The 20,765-nt window shown below is 42.6% G+C and overlaps 1 protein-coding gene across 3 annotated transcripts in view; it reads right to left on the bottom strand.

Moving 5' to 3' along the window:
- The window catches only part of CPZ (carboxypeptidase Z), an 89,605-nt gene that overhangs the window by 27,787 nt on the left and 41,053 nt on the right, over nucleotides 1-20,765 (bottom strand). For all 3 annotated transcript variants that reach the window (XM_068267115.1, XM_068267107.1, XM_068267099.1), the window contains exons 4-6: nucleotides 18,406-18,621; nucleotides 14,559-14,755; nucleotides 5,105-5,266 (exon numbers count right to left, since the gene is read on the bottom strand). In XM_068267115.1, the coding sequence (XP_068123216.1) occupies nucleotides 5,105-5,266; nucleotides 14,559-14,755; nucleotides 18,406-18,621 (575 nt within the window). The remainder of the gene's footprint in view (nucleotides 1-5,104; nucleotides 5,267-14,558; nucleotides 14,756-18,405; nucleotides 18,622-20,765) is intronic.

The raw sequence follows: 20,765 nt of genomic DNA, 5'->3' as shown, positions 1-20,765 counted from the left end.
CTGTACAGAGTATACACTATCTCAATGAGACAAAGACAGTGAAAGATGAGTATCAGTAAGTGTTATGCTAGGTACACACCATACAATTTTGTGTTATGGTGTCCATACACTATACAATAAAAACATTCGATTTTCCCGTTTATTCGATCTAAATGATTGAATCGAATGAAAGTTGAAAATAATTTTTTTTTCGATCAAGAAATTGGAACGATTATCCAGTTTTTTCGAGAAAAATCTGATCGGACATGCTGGAAAAATCGTTATATTCGATCTACGGAATAATCAAACTAAATTCACTGTACCATGTATGGCCACCTTTAGATAGATGGTTCGATAGATAATTTACCATATGCCCGATATTATTTTCGAACGTTTTTCTTATCGATTTCTCATAGAAGTGAATGGAAGTAGATAAGAAAAGATAACAGAATCGAATCGGAAAGCGAATCGGAAATCAGACGGAAAACTGACCGAAAAACCGCATCGTGTGTAAGATCAGGGGTATCAAACGCAAATACAATTCGCGTTTGCGTGAGAAACCGTTATCGTTTCGCATGAAAACTCGCGATCGCGCAAAAACGGCCATGCTATCAGTTAGCACTCTTTTGTGAATCAAGCCCATTGTGTCCTGGCTATATCTGACTGCTCCAATGATGCCTGCTAATATCCTGTATTGCAATAAAAAAAAGAAGTTCTGCCGGCTGGTGTGTAGGAATATGTATTATGCAATCTTACACATTTTTTATTCATTTTGCTACTGCACTGGGGATATTTTAAGAAGCAATAAATTCAAATTTGTGATGCATAACTTTTTTCAATAAAAATCTCTTTATAAGTTACCTAACAAACTCTACATAATTTTTCATATGCAATATATTTGTACTGTAAGTTTTTCCATGGAAAACAAAAAGCTTTTCAATAAGAAGAACTGTTGAATTGTTTACAGGCGATGAACTTTATATGGCATTTTGCTGTAAGGGAGAAGAACACCAGAGCATATGTTTTGGCAAATAGTGACATCTTGTGGACAGATAATTTCAAGTGTCGCATGGTGCAACAGCACCATCTTGTGGATTTATTTAATATTGCACCGTTACATTGTACATACAGTATTTACAAAGGATTATTTCTTACTGGGCTTATTTTATAAAGTCATGCAAAGCGATAATGTGCCAGCAGTGGATTTTTTGTGGTTTAAACATTTCATTTGCTTTGTAAAATACATTGTAAGTTGGTCTAAGTTGCACACCGTAAATATTAATGAATTTATTTTTAATAAGCAAAGGTTTTATCTAACCTTCACATTACTGCACAGTACATTAAAGAGGAACTGTAAAGAAATTAACGTAATGAATTGTTGTCGTTTATACAATATCATTTTATTAATGATTCAATCAGTGTTCGTCCTTTGGAGGGTTGGCCGGCTACCCTGTGGGTTAACTTTTTTAAAAGTTTTGGAAAATGAATAATAACAATCTTTTGTATATTTTACTACAATTACAGTTGTTTGAGTAATCAATTGGAGTGTACTCCCCCTCCTCTCTACCCTTAAATATTTATTACTAGTGTTTGTCCTTTGCAAGATCTTCCCTCTCCCTGATTCACTTTCTGAAATTTATCACAGGTGGCGACATCTTTAGTTCTCTCAGATGCAATTCTGCTGGATGCTTGTTTTTGAGCGTTTTGAAGCCAGTGAAAGTAATGGCTGGTTTCCCAGAATGCTCTGGGAGGAGAATTTTGCATAGCTAAACAGCTTAGGCTAAGCATCACTGGGAGGGTTGGGCTGCATACTAATATTCAATAATATATCGATATTGGAAGTGTTCCTGATGATGAAACCAGGAAAATTACAGTAAAAGTGTATATCCTGGATAATTTACTGAAATCTACGATTTGTCATTACTCTCTTTAAAGAGACACTGAAGTGAAAAAAATTATGACATAATGATTTGTATGTGTAGTACAGCTAACAAATAAAACATTTCAAAGCAGAGACATAAGTCTAATATTGTTTCCGGTACAGGAAGAGTTAAGAAACTCCAGTTATCTATGCAAAAGAGCCATTGAGCTCCACGACTTTCAAAGTCTTTTGAAGCTTGTTATCTCAACTGTCAGTCACTGTATTTTCTTTTTCTTTGCAGAGAAGGGTTCAAAAGTTCACTGGGCTGCTCTGTAAAATCATTTAGTGCTGAGTAGTGTGTAAACTGCAAATATTAGAGAATGACGCAATGTTTATATAACTGAAAATAAAAATATGAGAATATTTTCTTTGCTACTAATGTTCTAGTACACAACCAATTCATTATATCATTTTTTTTTTGCTTCAGTGTCTATTTAACATTCTTTAAGTCCCATCTCAAACTCAGAGAAGACGTCCTATGTGTCTTGCGCACTCCCATGCTCACACCTACCTCAGAAGACGCACTGCAGCTCGCAGCATCAGTACCCAGAAAGCAATCAGAGTACAATCAGTGGTGTTTCCGATTACATGACCGGAAATGCAGATGTAATAAATCTGAAGTCTGAAGAGGGCTATAGGAGGAAGTGTATAGGGGGATATTTTGGCAGTATCTGAGCCTTTACATGATTCCCAATTCAACACACCCCATTTAGCTGGTTTTGGATTTTAGCTTTATATTGGTAAACACGATGCATTAGAGTTTTACATGACTTCTGGGTGCAAGCCCTTAAAGGACACCTGAAGTGAGAGAGATATGAAGGCTGCCATATTTATTTCCTTTTATTCAATGTGTATTTCCTGGCTGTCCTGCTGATCCTCTGCCTCCAATAATTTTAACCATAGACCCTGAACAAGCATGCAGATCAGGTGCTCTGACTGAAGTCTGACTAGATTAGCCGCATGCTTGTTTCAGGTGTGTGATTCCAACACTACTGATGCCAGAATGATCAGCAGGTTGCCAGGCAACCGGTATTGATTAAAGGGAAACAAACAAATCTAATAAAAAGAGACACAATAGTGATCAGTGTTAAAAGCCTATTATTGCACTGGCTGCTCATAACTGATAGGAAGTGAGAAATGACTGTTTTCTGTGTGACACAGTTTGTTTTAGTGCAGGAGGATTGGGAGAAGGTGAGTCTGTGGCAAACGGGAATGTTTGGGTGCCAGTGCTCAGGACAAGAAGATTTTGGCAGAGTAATGTGAAAATGGGTGCCATGAATGGAAACTCAAACAGATGATGACAGGTAGGCCTGAAAGATAAATCGAATTTAAACCGAAATCGTGATCACCAAGATCACAATTTCGGAATCGCCAAAGCAACAATTTCTGTGATGTCATCATTTCCACATTGGGGAAGTTTGAAGAAGCAGCTTCAAACTTACCCCAAGTCCCAGCGTGCGACCCGCAGCATCGGCAGTGCTGGACGTACTTTCCAACACAAGTCCAACGCTGTCCATCCACCATCGCCTTCTGCTGGCTCTTATGCACGGCATACTTCCTGGTTCCTGTATGTCACATGACATACAGGAAGTATGCCATGCATTAGAGCCTGCAGGAGGCGAAGTGGATAGACGTGCATCACTGGACTCGTGCTGGAAGGTATGTCCAGCACTGCAGCAGCTTGGGGGGCAGAGGGGACACGGAGGATACACATAGGGGGCACAGAGAGACAAACGGGCCACAGAGAGAGACACACAAAGAGGGCACAGGGCTAGTACAGAAAGAGAGACAGGGCGGGCACAGAGAGACAAAAGGAGCACAGAGAGAGACACAAACGGGGCAAGGAAGAGACCCAGAAGGGACACAAAGAGAGACAAAGAGGATGCACAAAGAGATGGGGACAGAGGCGCACAGAGAAAGGGAACAATGCTTGATTTGAAGGAAATCGCGAATCGAAATCGTGATTTTGGACAGAAATCGCTCAATTCAATTTTTCAGGCCTAATGACAGGTGACTATAGGTTAAGCCTATCAGTTGCAGTTGGTGAGGATAAGGAGGGTTAGGGCTAGAGGAAAGAATGGGGAGATTAGCTGAATAGTAAAGGTGGCCATAAATTAGGCGACTTGGTGGTGGATCGATCATCCAATTCGATTATTATAATTGAATAGAATGAAAATCTGTGCCACCAAGTGCATGCCCAACCGACAAAGCGACAAATTTCGGGCCAGAAATTGGTCGCATTGTTGATAGGGCATGCTGCAAGATGTTGGCCTGAAGTTGGTTGGTCGGGTGCGCGGCAGGAACGGCGTGCATTTCCCGACAAAACTATCCGCCGCCTCACCACTGTGCCCCCCTAATGTCAGTGTGCCCCCCCATGTAAAGCATACATTACCAGTCTGAGGCCTCCGCTTGTCCCTCCGTTGCTCTGGGCGCATTCTCCTCTCCATACACGCACGCCCCACGTGGTATCTAACAACCTAAAAAAAGGGTTTTCTAACAGTCAGAAGGACGGGATGGTGGTTTGCAGGAAACCACTGTTGGTTTATAGCATGGCTTCCCAGCCCTGTCCTCAAGTACCACCTACAGTGCATGTTTCTGGAATTCCACAGAGTTAGTTAATCAGCTCTGCTGAGACACCTGTGCATGGTTGTAGTTTTCTGCAAAAATGCACTGTTGGTGGTACTTGAGGACAAGGTTGGGAAGCCCTGCTCTACAGGGCTTCCACTGTACACTGTTCACTTTAGTACATTACAGAGGAAACCCAGCAGCTTTAGAGCCAGTGGTGGAGAGGAGGGAAGGATACTCCAAAGCACACTTTGGTACATTACAGGGGGACAGCAGTGGCTGATGGATCAATGAAGGATGGCACAATAGAACGCTCTGCTATGCACTCTGCATTTCAGAACACTACATGGCTGACATCAGTGGCAATAGCACCAATGGGGGTAAGGAAGGGACAGGATCACAATCTACAGTACATTCTGCACTCAAGTACAACACAAGGAGACACCAGAGGCTGCAGACCACCAGATGAGAAGTTAGGAACCAAAATGGTTGTAGGGCCAGGTAGGGAACAAGAGAGAAAACTAAATGAAAAGCTAGCAGAAGGGCCAGGAGAGGAGTAAAGTTGCCCTTGGTTATAAACAGTAAATACAAGTCTGGATTGTAAACTAAAAATAAATACAGAAATAAAAAAAATCTTACCATTCCCAACCAATACGATTCAGGGATGGGCATGTGATCAACCCGAGCTGAGCGCACTCTTATCATTTTATGAACTTCAGAAGTCAGATCTGGAAAATTCCTGTTGAGGTCAATGTTCTGAGCTGTCATTCTCCCATTTGTCCAACCATTGTAGCCAGCACCCTGTAAGAGAAATACACACTTGTGGGTTAAATATCTCCTGGAAGATCACGTGACTGATCTCAGCATGTTAAAGTGAGTCTGAAGTGAAATTGAAAAATAAACAAAACAACAGATACTCACCTGAGGAGAGATAAGGCTGTGGGCCCTATAGAGGAGAGTTCCCCAACCTGGTCCTCAAGTACCACCAACAGTATGTTTTGCAGAAAACCGCAAACATCCACAGGTGAGGTAATTAGTGTCTCAGCAGAGCTGATTAACGACCTCAGTGCATTTCCACAAAACATGCACTGTTGGTGGGGCTAGAGGACAGGGTTGGGGATCACTGCTTAGAGCCTTCCCGTTCCTCCTACGGTTCCTTCATTCTAGCGCTGTGTCCCTCAAATGGGTCGGAGACTGCTCTCTGCCGCTGCGCGAGGGTTCCAAAGTCTTCAAGAGCCTGAAGATTGGCAGCTCTATACTGCGCATACGCAAGCACGCATTCTCTACCACTCACGCATGTGCAGCAATGAGCCCAGGGCTCTGGAGTTGAGGAGTCAGAGCAATTTTCAGGTACATGGATATGGTCATTTGTTTTTCAGCATTCATTTTTTACAAAATGTTTGCTTTACTGGCTCTTCTGTATCAGGGTCTTCTTTTTTAGGAGTCTGAAGTGACTCCTAGGAGTAATTGTTCCTGGGACCTAGTTTTCCCTGGATTTCTGCTTCGTTAGGGGGCCCTCAACTATTTTAGGGATCAAAAACAGAATTAATTTGGTCTCCGGTAGTGAACATCAGTGGCTGGATTGGGCTCTGGTTAAGGGCTCTGTCTCTGACACAGGAGACCTGGGTTTGAATCTCGTCTCTGCCTGTTCAGTAAGGGCAAGACTCCCTAACACTGATACTGCCTATAGTGTGTCCTAGTGGCTGGTGCTTTGAGTCTGCTAGGAGAAAAGCGCAATATAAATGTTATTTATATTTCTGAATATAATCCTACTGAATATGAGATATCCATGCATTCTAAATGTCCATCCTTCCGCCCTACAGCCTCTTCTGATTTCTTTGGCCTAGATTCTAAGTTTGCAAGGTTGTATGATTATACTGTATATGATGGAAATAGTTCAGGTCTAAGTACAGGCAGATAAGAGTAGTGTAGTGACATCTTCCCAAAAGAGCAATTGGTATAGATATAGTGATATAGATTTGAAACTTGCAAGCTTAAACAAACCTCAATGAGACGCTGTTCATTTGTGAAGCTGGTTAAAAAAGTTATCATGGAACTTGAAAGGAATTTTCAGTTCAGTGCATTACCGTTTGTACATAACAATTTGAACAAAGATGAATGTAAGACCCTGGCACAAAACCAGTGACACCAGTTATTTACGGTCGTCCCAAACTGCATAAAAATCCCACAAAACCACCTTGGAGACATACATAATAATACGCCACCGGCTAGTAGGGTGCAGGGCATGCCAAATTACAGTTCACCCTTTCACCCTGTTGCCGCTGAAATGCCCGGCAGCATTAAATACTATGCCCTCTACGGGCCGCAGCAACTCGGGTAGGACACGTAATTCAGCGTCTGGTTATTGCCAGCACCCGAATTACTGGCACGTGACTGTGGAATATAGCATTGCAGCGATAGCTGCGCCGATACCAGGCGCTGACTTCATTAACACAATAAGCTCTATTGCGTTATCCCATGATAATTGTATACCGGTAACACCGGAATAGCCTCAATTCACTAAGCTTAACTCCTGTCTTTAATAACTCTTCAGAGCTGTTTTACAGTTATCACAATTATATCACCATGGTGATAACTGTAAAACAGCTCAGAAGAGTTATTAAAGACAGGAGTTAAGCTTAGTGAATTGAGGCCTATAATAGTCTTTATACACATGTATATCTCACAAGGAAGGTATAGCTGCTATATGTGAAGTTATGCTTGCAGACTCTTCAGTTGATGCCATCCAGGTTTATTTTATCCTGACATTGCTTGAAATGGTTTTAAAGAACAATTATTTTTTGTTTGAAGATTCTTTCTATTTACAACTATGTGGTTCAGTCATGAGGAGCAATGTGGCCACAATTTATATCATTGTCTTTGTGGAGGAATTCAAGGATAGCTATGTTTATATTGAGTAATAATTTTATTATTGAACAACCACCATGTTCTCAATGAACCCAAAAAAACTCATTAATATCAAAGCTGAATATTTTTGAAAGTAGTTTTTAGTTTGTTTTTAGTTTTAGCTATTTTAGGGGGAGATCTGTGTGCAGGTGACTATTACTGTGCATAATTATTAGGCAACTTAACAAAAAACAAATATATACCCATTTCAATTATTTATTTTTACCAGTGAAACCAATATAACATTTCAACATTCACAAATATACATTTCTGACATTCAAAAACAAAACAAAAACAAATCAGTGACCAATATAGCCACCTTTCTTTGCAAGGACACTCAAAAGCCTGCCATCCATGGATTCTGTCAGTGTTTTGATCTGTTCACCATCAACATTGCGCGCAGCAGCAACCACAGCCTCCCAGACACTGTTCAGAGAGGTGTACTGTTTTCCCTCCTTGTAAATCTCACATTTTATGATGGACCACAGGTTCTCAATGGGGTGCAGATCAGGTGAACAAGGAGGCCATGTCATTAGTTTTTCTTCTTTTATACCCTTTCTTGCCAGCCACGCTGTGGAGTACTTGGATGCGTGTGATGGAGCATTGTCCTGCATGAAAATCATGTTTTTCTTGAAGGATGAGGACTTCTTCCTGTACCACTGCTTGAAGAAGGTGTCTTCCAGAAACTGGCAGTAGGACTGGGAGTTGAGCTTTACTCCATCCTCAACCCGAAAAGGCCCCACAAGCTCATCTTTGATGATACCAGCCCAAACCAGTACTCCAACTCCACCTTGCTGGTGTCTGAGTCGGACTGGAGCTCTCTGCCCTTTACCAATCCAGCCACGGGCCCATCCATCTGGCCCATCAAGACTCACTCTCATTTCATCAGTCCATAAAACCTTAGAAAAATCAGTCTTGAGATATTTCTTGGCCCAGTCTTGACGTTTCAGCTTGTGTGTCTTGTTCAGTGGTGGTCGTCTTTCAGCCTTTCTTACCTTGGCCATGTCTCTGAGTATTGCACACCTTGTGCTTTTGGGCACTCCAGTGATGTTGCAGCTCTGAAATATGGCCAAACTGGTGGCAAGTGGCATCTTGGCAGCTGCACGCTTGACTTTTCTCAGTTCATGGGCAGTTATTTTGCGCCATGGTTTTTCCACACGCTTCTTGTGACCCTGTTGACTATTTTGAATGAAACGCTTGATTGTTCGATGATCACACTTCAGAAGCTTTGCAATTTTAAGAGTGCTGCATCCCTCTGCAAGATATCTCACTATTTTTTACTTTTCTGAGCCTGTCAAGTCCTTCTTTTGACCCATTTTGCCAAAGGAAAGAAAGTTGCCTAATAATTATGCACACCTGATATAGGGTGTTGATGTCATTAGACCACACCCCTTCTCATTACAGAGATGCACATCACCTAATATGCTTAATTGGTAGTAGGCTTTCGAGTCTATACAGCTTGGAGTAAGATAACATGCATAAAGAGGATGATGTGGTCAAAATATGAATTTGCCTAATAATTCTGCACTCCCTGTATTATGAGATACACTAGGGCTAAGACACTAAAAGATGATCTGGTTAAAGCCGATGTGGGATCTCAGATACGATTGGCTCGTTTACGTACACGTTCTTTTCCGTTTCCTCTGTTTATGTCAACTGGTTTTGAAAGTAAGACAATGTAATCTTCCTATGTGGGGATGCCCTATCAGACTACGTAGTTTTGCAACCTGTGATAGTTCTTATGTAGTTTATTATAATTATTATTCTTTAGGATTTATATAGTGCCGACACCTTCCACAGCGCTGTACAGAGTATATTGTCTTGCCACTTAACTGTCCCTCGGAAGAGCTCACAATCTAACCCCTACCATAGTCATATGTCTATGTATGTATCGTGTAGCGTATGCATCATAGTCTATGGCCAATTTTAGGGGGAAGCCATTTAACTTATCTGTATGTTTTTGGAATGTGGGAGGAAACCTGAGTGCTCGGAGAAAACCCACGCAGACACGGGGACAACATAGAAACACTTTGCAGATACCTGGCTGGGATTCGAAGCGGCGGCCAAGTGTTGCAAGGCGAAAGTGCTAACCACTCAGCCACCGTGCTGTAGCAAAAAAAAAAAAAAAGTGCCCGTGTGGGGTACTTACCTCAGTTTATGGTATCAAGTGCTTATGTGGTAGGATCTACCGTATTTTTCGGACCATAAGATGCACTTTTTCTACCCCAAAAAACGTATGGCCAGAGTACATGTGTAGCGACCCCAGGTCCTTCTGGACAGTCAGTGTGGGGATCAGCAAAACTGCAAGCAGCATGCCCCTGACTCAAGACCCCCATGGAGAAGGGTCTGGCAGATGATTGGCTGAGTATGCCATGAAAAGTGTACAGTACAAGATTTGAACAGTATAAGCTGCTGCTGAATGGAGGAAGTTGATGCCCCTGAGAATGAAATAAATCCAGCATTTGTGCAGGCAGGCCTGTAGTTTAGTGTATATAGTGTTTAGGGTATGTTGTAATCAGTGTATGCAGGGATTCGTGTAGATACTGGGAGCAGCAGGGGTTAGTGTAACTGGATGGTGTAGGTTAGATAGAGACAGGCTGGGGGCAGAAGGTACACAAGATACCCCTGCTCCATGGACGCACCAGGTTTAATATATTTTTTTCCCTAATTTTTGTCCTCTAAACCTACATGTTTCTTATGGTCTAGAGCAGGCATGGGCAAACTTGGCCCTCCAGCTGTTAAGGAACTACAAGTCCCAGAATGCATTGCAGGAGTCTGACAGCCACAGTCATGACTCATTAAGGCAAATGCATTATGGGATTTGTAGTTCCTTGACAGCTGGAGGGCCAAGTTTGCCCATGCCTGGTCTAGAGTGTCTTATGGTCTGAAAAATACTGTATGTGGGGGAGATTACGCTTCCTGTTAACGAAAGTATAGGAGAACATAAATCTAAGATCAATACAGAATATGTTGTAAGCAGAATCGAGAGCCATCTAGTTTGGAGTCGCCAGTCTCTAAACACTTCTGGGAGATGAATCCAGTTAATATTTCTAATCATTGAAACGGTTTACTAACCTAGAAGGGGAGAGGAAAGACAAGCACTCCTTAGGAGAGAGGAATTTTGGATAAAGACACTGCAGAGTCCATTTAGGTAAAATGAATGACGTCACGCTCATGCGCAGAGAGTGCCCGGCAACAGGAGCGCAATCTAGGACGCGCTCAGCCGGGCAGCGCAGGCGTACTACTCCGGGACAGTGCGACCAGGAAGTACTAAGAGCTCCAGAGATGTTCGCCGGGCGAACAGTTCGCCACATCTCTAATGAACAGTAGCAATATAGCAATATCCTAGTCTAGGTGTGAAGTCCTTGGTTTTAACACCTGGGAACTAGACTAAAGAATGGTACACAAGTCTATAATACAATAGTACTAAAAGCTATCAACGGAATCTGACTAAGTGTGAATTCTCAGCTCCGGCTGGTTCTAACACACTGTAAGATCTGACTAGGGTCTGAGCGCTCACACGTAAGCATTCGCAACAGCAGACAACTCGCAACTGACAGGCAAGTCCTATAAATACCCAGAGCGCTCCACAGCGCCACCCCAGTCACTCAGCCAATCCAGAGCATAGCTGGAGTCAGCTGACCGGCTTGATCAGCTGACTCCCCTTTTACTTGCATAAAGGTCCTGTCGCCTGGCGCGTGTAGCTCTTAATCTGTGCGCACTAGAAGGACCGGCGAAGCAGCAGCATGTAGCTGCGCGTCAGAAGCCGCAGGCTGGAACGCGGAGATGGCCGCCATGCCGCTTGCCCATGCGGCGGCATCTCTGCTACTCTTTACAGGAACCAACTAGGGGGAATTCATTACTGGATTTGATCATTTCAAATAGGCCAGATAATGTATCAAATGTGCAGGTTCAAGAACATTTGGGAAATGATGATCACAACATGATAACGTTTGATCTGGTGACTGATAGGCCACGGGGCAGCGGGACCACTAAAACTATGAATTTTAGAAAAGCAAAAATCAATCAACTCAGGCAGGCACTAAGTTTGGTGAACCGGAATAATGCACTACAAGGGAAGGACACTAAAGGGACATGGCAAGCTTTTAAACTTATTCTGAATCAATATTGTAGTGTATATATATATATATATATATATATATATATATATATATATATATATATATATATATATATATATATATCCATATGGAAACAAAACATCTAGTAATAAAAAAAGGCCTCTATGGATGAATAGAAAGGTTAGAGATAAAATTAAGTTGAAAAAGAATGCCTATAAGGTCCTAAAACAGGAGGGGACCGAGGCTGCATTAAGCAATTATAAAGAGTGCAATAAAAGTTGTAAAAAAAATTAGGCTGGCAAAGATTGAAGCTGAAAATCAAACTGCTAGGGATATCAAATCTAATCCAAAGAAGTTTTACAAGTACATCAACTCTAAAAAAAGAAAGGTTGACTGTATAAGACTCCTAAAGGATGAGGGTGGGAACTCAATGGTGGATGGCCAGGGTAATGCAGTTATTAAATGCTTTCTTTGCTTCTGTCTTCACAAAGGAAACAGCACTGTTGCAAATTACAGAGGCAGAAGAGTCTCAATCTTCCAATTGTAATATTAAATACTTAATGCAGGAAGAAGTGAAGGCAAGACTAAATAAATTAAAAATAGACAAGGCACCTGAACCGGATGGCATGAATCCTCGGGTCCTAAGGGAATTAAGTTCAGTCATAGATAAACCCCTTTATCTTATCTTTTGTGACTCTCTTTCAACTGGCAGATACCCAGTAGATTGGCGTATACAGCCCACGTTTTCCCATTATTTAAGGGCAAAAAAAAAACAAATCCAGGAAATTATAGACTAGTAAGCTTAACATCAGTTGTATGCAAACTATTTGAGGGGTTACTAAGAGATACTATACATGACTTCATAGTAGAAAATAATCTTATTTTTCAGTATCAGCATGGGTTTACTAAAGATAAGTCCTGACACTGTTCCCCACAAAAGTCTGGTGCAAAAGTTGAGGATGCAAGGACTGGGGAATAGTCTGTGTGCATGGATATGGAACTGGATAATGGACAGAAAACAAAGAAATGTGGTGGATGGATCATACTCAAAATGGGTGACTGTTAGCAGTGTGGTCCCACAGGGGTTATTACTGGGTTCAGTACTCTTCAATTTATTTATTAATGACCTAGTAGATGCAGTAGAAAGCAAGGTTGCTATTTTTGCAGAGGATACAAAATTGTGCAGAATCATCAACTCTCAGGAAGATAGTGACATATTGCAACAGGATATGGATAGGATGGCTGTATGGGCACATACATGGCAGATACAATTCAATGTTGAAAAATGTAAAGTCATGCATTTTGGTCGTACCAATGGTCTAGCACCATACAAAATAAATGGAATACAGTTGGGGACATCAAACTTGTAGAAGAAGGCCTTAAGAGTACTCATCGACAACAAGTTAAATAATCGTATTGAATGCCAAGCCGCTACAGCTAAAGCTAATAAAATTTTGGGATGCATTAAAAGGGAAATAAAAACTTGAGATGCTAGCATGATATTGCCCCTGTTTAACTCTCTAGTAAGACCACATCTGGAATATGGAATTCAGTTCTGGGCACCACATTACAGGAAAGATATTGCAGTTTTAGAGCAGGTGCAGAGACGGGCAACAAAATTGATTCGAGGGATGGAAGGACTCACTTACCAAGAAAGGTTAGATAAACTGGGTTTATTTAGTCTAGAGAAAAGATGCCTAAAGGGGCCCATACACTTACCGATTTTCCCACCGATACACAGCCGATTCGATCACTGTGATCGAATCGGCTGTGAAATCGTAGCGCAAACGCTGACCGAACAATCGATTTCCATCCGAAATCGATCGTTCCCGTCGATTCCCGTTCGTGCGGAAGATTGCGCTTGATCGCCGGTGGGTCGGGAGTGCGTCGATAGCGGCGTTTGAATGCCCGACGACCGACGCGATACAGCGGCAATACATTACCTGTTCCACCGGCGCGAGTCCCTTGGTCACCGCTGCTCCGTCTCCGCGCTGGGCTCCGAGTCCAGCAGGCTTCACTTCTTCCTGTCCCGGCAGGAAGTTTAAACAGTAGAGCGCCCTCTACTGTTTAAACTTCCCACGGCAGTAAGTAAAGTGAAGCTGGAGGAGCCCAGACCGGAGAAGAAGACAGCGGAGACCGGGGGACTCGCGCCGGCCGGAGCAGGTAATGTATAGCTGGCGGGGGGCGGCATCGGCAGCTCCACAGATGTTGCTGAAATCGATTCAATCTGTTTGCAGTAAAGGCAGCCAGTAAGTACAGTAAGAGTGATTAAGATGTGGAATGCATTGCCACAGGAAGTAGTTATGGCAAATTCTATACCTGCATTTAAAGGGGGCTTAGATGCTTTCCTTACATTGAAAGACATCCATGGCTACAATTACTAGTCGAGAAGGAATTTTTCCCTTTTGGGGCTAATGGGACCATGCCTTGTAAGGGTTTTTCGCCTTCCTCTGGATCAACAGGGATATGTGAGGGAGCAGGCTGGTGTTGTAGTTTGTTCTCTGGCTGAACTCGATGGACGTGTCTTTTTTCAACCCAAATAACTATGTAACTATGTAACTGCAGACATTTACTCCTCATGCTTTGAACCTTGATTATAAAACTTAAAGTACACCTGTAGCAAAGAAAAAGTGCCTGTGTGAGGTACTTAACTCACTTATGCGGCTTCCCTCTTCCTATGTAGCCTCAGGGATCACCCATCTATACTGTGTGCAAGCCCAGACTTGCAGTTGCAGAGTATGGATTTGTTCGTGTTTGGAGTATTTAGCGATAGCGTAGCATCATCTGGAAAAGAGAGGACTCTAGGAAGGCTCTGTGGCAGGAATGCCAAACTTCAGTCCTCAAGGGCCGAGGTCCTCATACATTTTTGGCACAGCTCAAATTAACTGATGGGACATAATCAGGAAAGGTGTGGTTCATCAAGTAGAACACATTTCCCAGTCCTCCCTAAGCACTGGCATGGATGTAGCCCTCGAGGACAGGAGTTCAGCAGCTGTGGGCTATTCTATACAGAACCTGTCCTCTACAAAGGTGAGTACCCCTTCTTTTCTCACTACAAGATTGCTTTAATCTGGATAATGATAATTTATCATAGCTGGTTTTACCTCTTCTGAAGCCAGCTCATAGCCATCGGGGTTCATTGAAGGAAAGAGGTGAATCCGGGTGGTGTTGATGATGGTCTGGATCCTGGGATTTTCCAGAAGATACTCTGAGCACAAATACTGCGCCAGATAGATTAGTAACTCTCTGCCAACCGCTTCATTCCCGTGCATGTTGCCGATGTAACGGAACTCCGGCTTTACTGTAAAAACAACAAACAGGAGATTTTCTGCATCTCTGGAAAAAAAGAAACAGATAGATGCTGCATTTTCAGCCATATTCTACAGTAAGGTCGTATCTGAAGTTGCTGTGGTGTGATTGGTTAGGGTACCAGTGCTCATCTCCGCTAGTGTCTGTGCCCAGGGGTTTCCCTAGCTAGATCAGGCATGGGCAAACTACAGCCCACAGCCCGTATGGCTTTTTAATCCAGCCTGCCAATCCAGGGCATTATTCAGTGCCTCCCTTCCTCCTTCCCACCCTCTCTAATCAGAGCTGCCACAGGAGCATAAATGACAGTTTCCAGCATCATTCTACATGACTACAATGGCATCATGTGACCCATCCTCAGCGGATCACATGAAGAGCGACACACTGTAGCCATGAAGAACGGCGCTGGAAGCTGTGAGTGGGTGAGTAACCTGCTACCAACTCTGCATAGAAAGGGAGGAAGGCACTGAATCCAGCCCTGTATTGGAGGAGGGGGCTTCTAATAGTGGGGCATATCTCACTACCGAAAATGGGGAGGGGGCAGCTAATACTGGGGCACATCTGGCTACCTAAACTGAGGAGAGAGCTGCTTATACTGGTGCAAACCTGGCTACCTACACTGGGGAAAAAGCTGCTAATACTGGGGCAAACCTGACAACCTAAACTGGGGAGGGAGTTGCTAATACTGGGAGCACACCTGGCTACCTATACTGAGAAGGAGGATGTCAAGACTTGGGGCACATCTACTACCTATACTAAGGAGGGGGCTGCTAGTACTGGGTGCAGACCCGACTACCTATACTGTTGGAGAGGGCTACTTAATTTTGGGACCACACCTGCCTACCTGAACTGTGGGCCAAACTAAGACAAGGGGTGCATTTGGTTTCCAGTCAGGAGGGGAAGGGGGGTGTTAAGGAAAACATCGGCTACCTATACTGGTCCTGCCACTCTGCCAAATTTAAGATCCCCCTATGACCCACAAGTCAACGAGTATGCCACCCCTGGCTACATGCCTGATGGAACTTGCCTATAATATAGCTAATGACCAGTAGATTTCACCCCCCCAGGTATCACAACAAGAGGTGATATAAGAAATAGGGAAGGGGTAGGTAAGACCTCTTACTGACAGATGGCTGAACAGCACTTTTGTTGGCTAGTTCAGCCTCCAGGTCCGCCGGCTGTGCCTTCCAGCTGCAATTTAATGCAGGAAAATGCCAGCATTTGTAACAATTGGTGAGGTTGCCCGGCAGGCAAAGTCGTCTCATGTCCCATCTGAGTTACAGAGGAGAAGTGAAACAATAGCCCCTGCATGCCCTGGGGCCGTGGGAGGGGAGGGATAGGTCAGTCTTGTGGCAATGAGAAGAGCTTCATAAATTACCTTGTTGCAGCGGAACAACATGTTCTCATTCCTCTCTTTTCGCTGTAGCCGCTGTACAGTCTATCTCCTAATGGCTCTTGTCTGCGTAACCGCTGGAACAAGGTAATGCATGACACTTCTGCGGCTCAGCTCTCCACATTGCCACAGAATCGGGCCCCATTAACCCCCCCCCCCCCCTTCCCCCCCACAGCTGCAATGAAATCTTTGGAAGGGGGCCTGTGTAAGCAGGGAGGCCGACCAGATTCATGTTACACCACAAAAGGTGTGTGTGTGTGTGTGGGGGGGGGGGGGGGGGGGTGTTGAGCTTCAGAAATGCAATAATGTTAGTGGAGGGTTAACCCAATTATAAACTTAGCCGCCATTCCCGGGTCGTGTCAAATCATAGCAAGAATTGCTTTAAAGAGACACTAAAGCAAAAAAATTAAAAATGATATAATGAATTGTATGTGTAGTACGGATAATTACTAGAACATTAGTAGCAAATAAAATATTCTCATATTTTTATTTTCAGTTATATAGTGTTTTTTATAACATTGCATCATTCTCTAATATTTGCAGTTTACACACTACTAAGCATTCTAAATGATTTTACAGAGCAGGCTAGTGAACTTTTGAACTGTTCTCTGCAGAGAAAAAGAAGATACAATGACTGACAGTTGAGATAACAAGCTTCAGAAGACAGAGCGCTCTGTGACTTTGAAAGTGGTGGAGCTCAATGGCTCTTTTGCATAGATAACAACTGGAGTTACTTAACTCTTCCTGTACTGGAAACAATATTAGACTTATGTCTCTGCTCCTAATGTTTTATTTCTTAGCTGTACTACACATACAAATCATTATATCATATTTTTTTTTTCGCTTCAGTGTCTCTTTAAGTCTAGTAAAAAAAAGCACCCGTCACATACCTGCCACAAGAGCCTTATCCCTCCAGGGTCTGCAAAATTTGCACGTAAGGAAAATTATCGGCTGAACAGTAATCAAAAATAGCATACAGTCAGGTGAAACTCGAAAAATTTGAACGGCGTGCAAAAGTCCATTTATTTCAGTAAATCAATTTAAAGTGAACTTGAGGTAAGAATTATATGGAAGCTGTCATATTTATTTCCTTTTAAGCAATACCAGTTGCCTGGCAGTCCTGTTGATCCTCTGCCTCATACACTTTCAGCCATAGATCCTGAACAAGCATGCAGTAGATCAGGTGTTTCTGACATTATTGACAAGATTAGCTGCATGCTTGTTTCTGGTTTGATTCAGGCACTACTGCAGCCAAATGGACCAGCAGAGCTTCCAGGCATTTAGTATTTTTTAAAAGGACCTTACCCCGCAGCTTCCCCGTCCTCCCCACAGCATTGCAGATTGCAGCGGAGAGGAATAAAGGCAGGGAACACTAACTCACCTACACGTGGTTCCAGGCACTGCAATTCCTGTCTATACTCTCTGCACTACCCTATACAGCGTTAGTGCAGAGAGTATAGACGGGAGTTGGTGTGCGCTGCCTTTATTCCTCCCCGCTGCGGGAAATAAGGGAGAAAATTACATCAGGATTGGCTTCAGCCTGGGGGTCCCAAAGATGGCCTCTGCCAGGAGCAGAATTCTCAAAATCTACTAATTAGAATTCACTGAAACCAAAACGTGGACAATGCAATACATCTGTTGTGTAAGTAGAGCAAGTATTTATCTACTTACATGTGTTTTTTGGGGGCATAGTATGGCTAACAGCTCCTAATTAAAAGGTGAAACTAATATATGAAATAGGAACCTTTTGCAGGTGTTTTGGTTTAGTTAGCTGAATAGACTGACACTCTGAGCCTAGAACAGTGATGGCTAACCTTGGCACTCCAGCTGTGACAAAACTGTAAATCCCATCATGCCTCTGTCTCCCTGAGTTATGCTTAGAGCTGTCAGAGTATTGCAATGCCTCATGGGACTTGCAGTTCCACCACAGCTGGAGTGCCAAGGTTAGCCATCACTGGCCTAGAATATTGAACCTTTTCACAATATTCTAATGGTCTGAGGTTTTGATTCTGAGGTTTTGATACGCTGTAAACCATAATCATCAAAATTATAACAAATAAATCCTTGAAATATCTCGCTTTGCATGTGATGAGTCTATTTCATATATTAGTTTCACCTTTTAAGTTGAATTACTGAAATAAATGGACTTTTGCATGATATTCTACTTTCTCGAGTTTTACCTGTATATTAAACTTTGGACGCTTCCATTGACCTCGCTCCATTTCCTGTAATTCATTTGGACAGACACTCACGTAGCTCATGCTTCCCGGGGTTGGTAGAAAACTCTATGACCGTGAGATCCTTCCCTTCGAAGCTGCGCCCGATGCTGTATGTCCTGGCGATGTGGGAGCATCTGGCAGCGGTTTTCTTCAGGATGCTGACCATCTGTGTGTAGGTGTGATAGCTGAACTGGATGATGGTGTGTGACACTGGCGGGAGGAGATCTTCAGCCGTGACTTCAACATTAACTGCAAAAACAAAATAGGAGGTGCATTAAAGTGAACCTGAAGCCTAGTAAAAAAAGAGATTAACTCACCTGGGGCTTCCCTCAGCCCCCTGCAGCCGATCGGTGCCCTCGCAGCCCCGTTCCGATGGTCCAGGACCCGCCGGCGAACACTTCCGGTTTGGCCGTCACCGGATCAGTGATTGTTCGCGTTCCCAGCCTGTATATCGCCCCCTATGCTGCTATTGCGGCACAGTGCTACTATGGATGAAATCCACACATTGTATGTACCCATTTGTCCCGTTTATTACGTTTAAATTGTGTCCCTAGTAAAATGTATAGTGACAATATTTTATTCGTAATTAAAGATGTATTTTTTTTAGTTTTGCATCTGTCACTAATTACAAGTCTTTAAAAATAACAGTGATATACTCTCAAGACATACATATTAACCCATTCAGGTTCCGTCGTTTTCACGTGAGAAATGTTCACCTCCTATTCATTAGCCTATAACTTTATCACTACTTATCACAATGCACTGATCTATATCTTGTTTTTTCCGCCACCAATTAGGCTTTCTTTGGGGGGCACATTTTGCTAAGAGCCACTTTACTGTAAATGCATTTTAACAGGAAGAATAAGAAAAAACTGAAAAAATTCATTATTTCTCAGTTTTCAGCCATTATAGTTTTAAAATAATACATGCCTCCATAATTAAAACTCACGTATTGTATTTGCCCATTATGTCCCTATCACAATGTATGGCGACAATATTTTATTTGGAAATAAAGGTGCATTTTTTCCGTTTTGCATCTATCACTATTTACAAGTTTAAAATAAAAAAATATAGAAATATTTCATCTTTACATTGATATTTAAAAAGTTTAGACCCTTAGGTAAATATTTACATTTTTTTTTTTTATTGTAATGGTTTTTTTTATAGTAAACATTTTATTTGGGTAGTTTTGGGAGGGTGGGAGGTAAACAATAGATTTATAATGTAAATGTGTGTTTTTTTTACAGGTGTAGTATTACTTTAGTTTAGTATAGTTTGTTTACATGACGTCACTCTAAGCGTAACATACGCTTACAGTGATGCATCGGGAAGGGAACGGCCAGAAAAGGCGCAGCTTCCGAGAGAAGCTGTCGCTTTTTCAGCGGGGGAGAGGAATCAGTGATCGGGCACCATAGACCGATACATTGATTCCCTGGCTACCGAATCAGCGGCCGAGAGTGCGCGTGCACGCGCGCGATCGGCCGCGGGAGCGCGCATGGCTCCTGGACGTAGAAACTACGGCCAAGAACCAAAATAGGTTAAAATACAGTGTGGTTTTAAATTGCAAATATGACAATGTTTCAATACTAGTAAAAAAAAAAAAAAAAGGCTATATACCTGAAAATAAAAATGTGAGACTTTTTTCTTTGCTACAAATGTTCTATTAATTTATTAATTATCTGTACTACACATACGTTTGTTTTTTTTCACTTCAGTGTCACTTTAAGTCTGTGCTAGTTTATTTATGAATATGTTTTGCTCGCTGTGCTTTAAAAAGTGCTGTACAGATGAGGTGAGAAAACTACAAGGAAAGATTACTCTGGAGAAAGGTTTAGCGCCGGGTGTGAACTTCAATGTAACATAGTTTAATATAATATACTCCCTCTACTAGACGCTTCGTCTACTAGACGCTGCACCAAAATAGGACTTAATCAGTTTCACAGATATTTCCTGGATTTAATACCTGCTGAACATCCAGGAAAACTGTCTGAGCGCGTACAGTAAATGCTGGTAAAATTCTCCATGAATAACCATATTCACAGAGAAAGGAAACGTTTTCACTGAGACAGATTTGCCTTTCACAGTCTGCTATAATGACTGCTGCTGCTCTAGGTGATGTGATATTGAATCAACCTGTGACACAAAGTCTAAGGGCTTGTTTCCACTGTAGCGGTGCGGAATCGCCTGGATTCCACCGCTGAAGAAATCGCATGCGGCTGCGTTTCCGCATGCAGATTTACCCGCGATTTCGCATGCGATTTCGCATGGCAAGGAGCCAGGCGATTTTAACCATGTCACTGCCTGAGTAAAGCTCCATAGCAAAGCATGCGAAATCGCACGCGAAATCGCGGGGAAATCCGCATGACAAAGCCGCATGCGATTTCCCTATTAAA

The sequence above is a fragment of the Hyperolius riggenbachi genome, chromosome 1 (assembly GCF_040937935.1).
Source record: "Hyperolius riggenbachi isolate aHypRig1 chromosome 1, aHypRig1.pri, whole genome shotgun sequence".
NCBI lineage: Eukaryota > Metazoa > Chordata > Amphibia > Anura > Hyperoliidae > Hyperolius > Hyperolius riggenbachi.
Note: the sequence above shows the minus strand (reverse complement) of the source record. Positions and strands in the feature narration are given on the sequence as shown.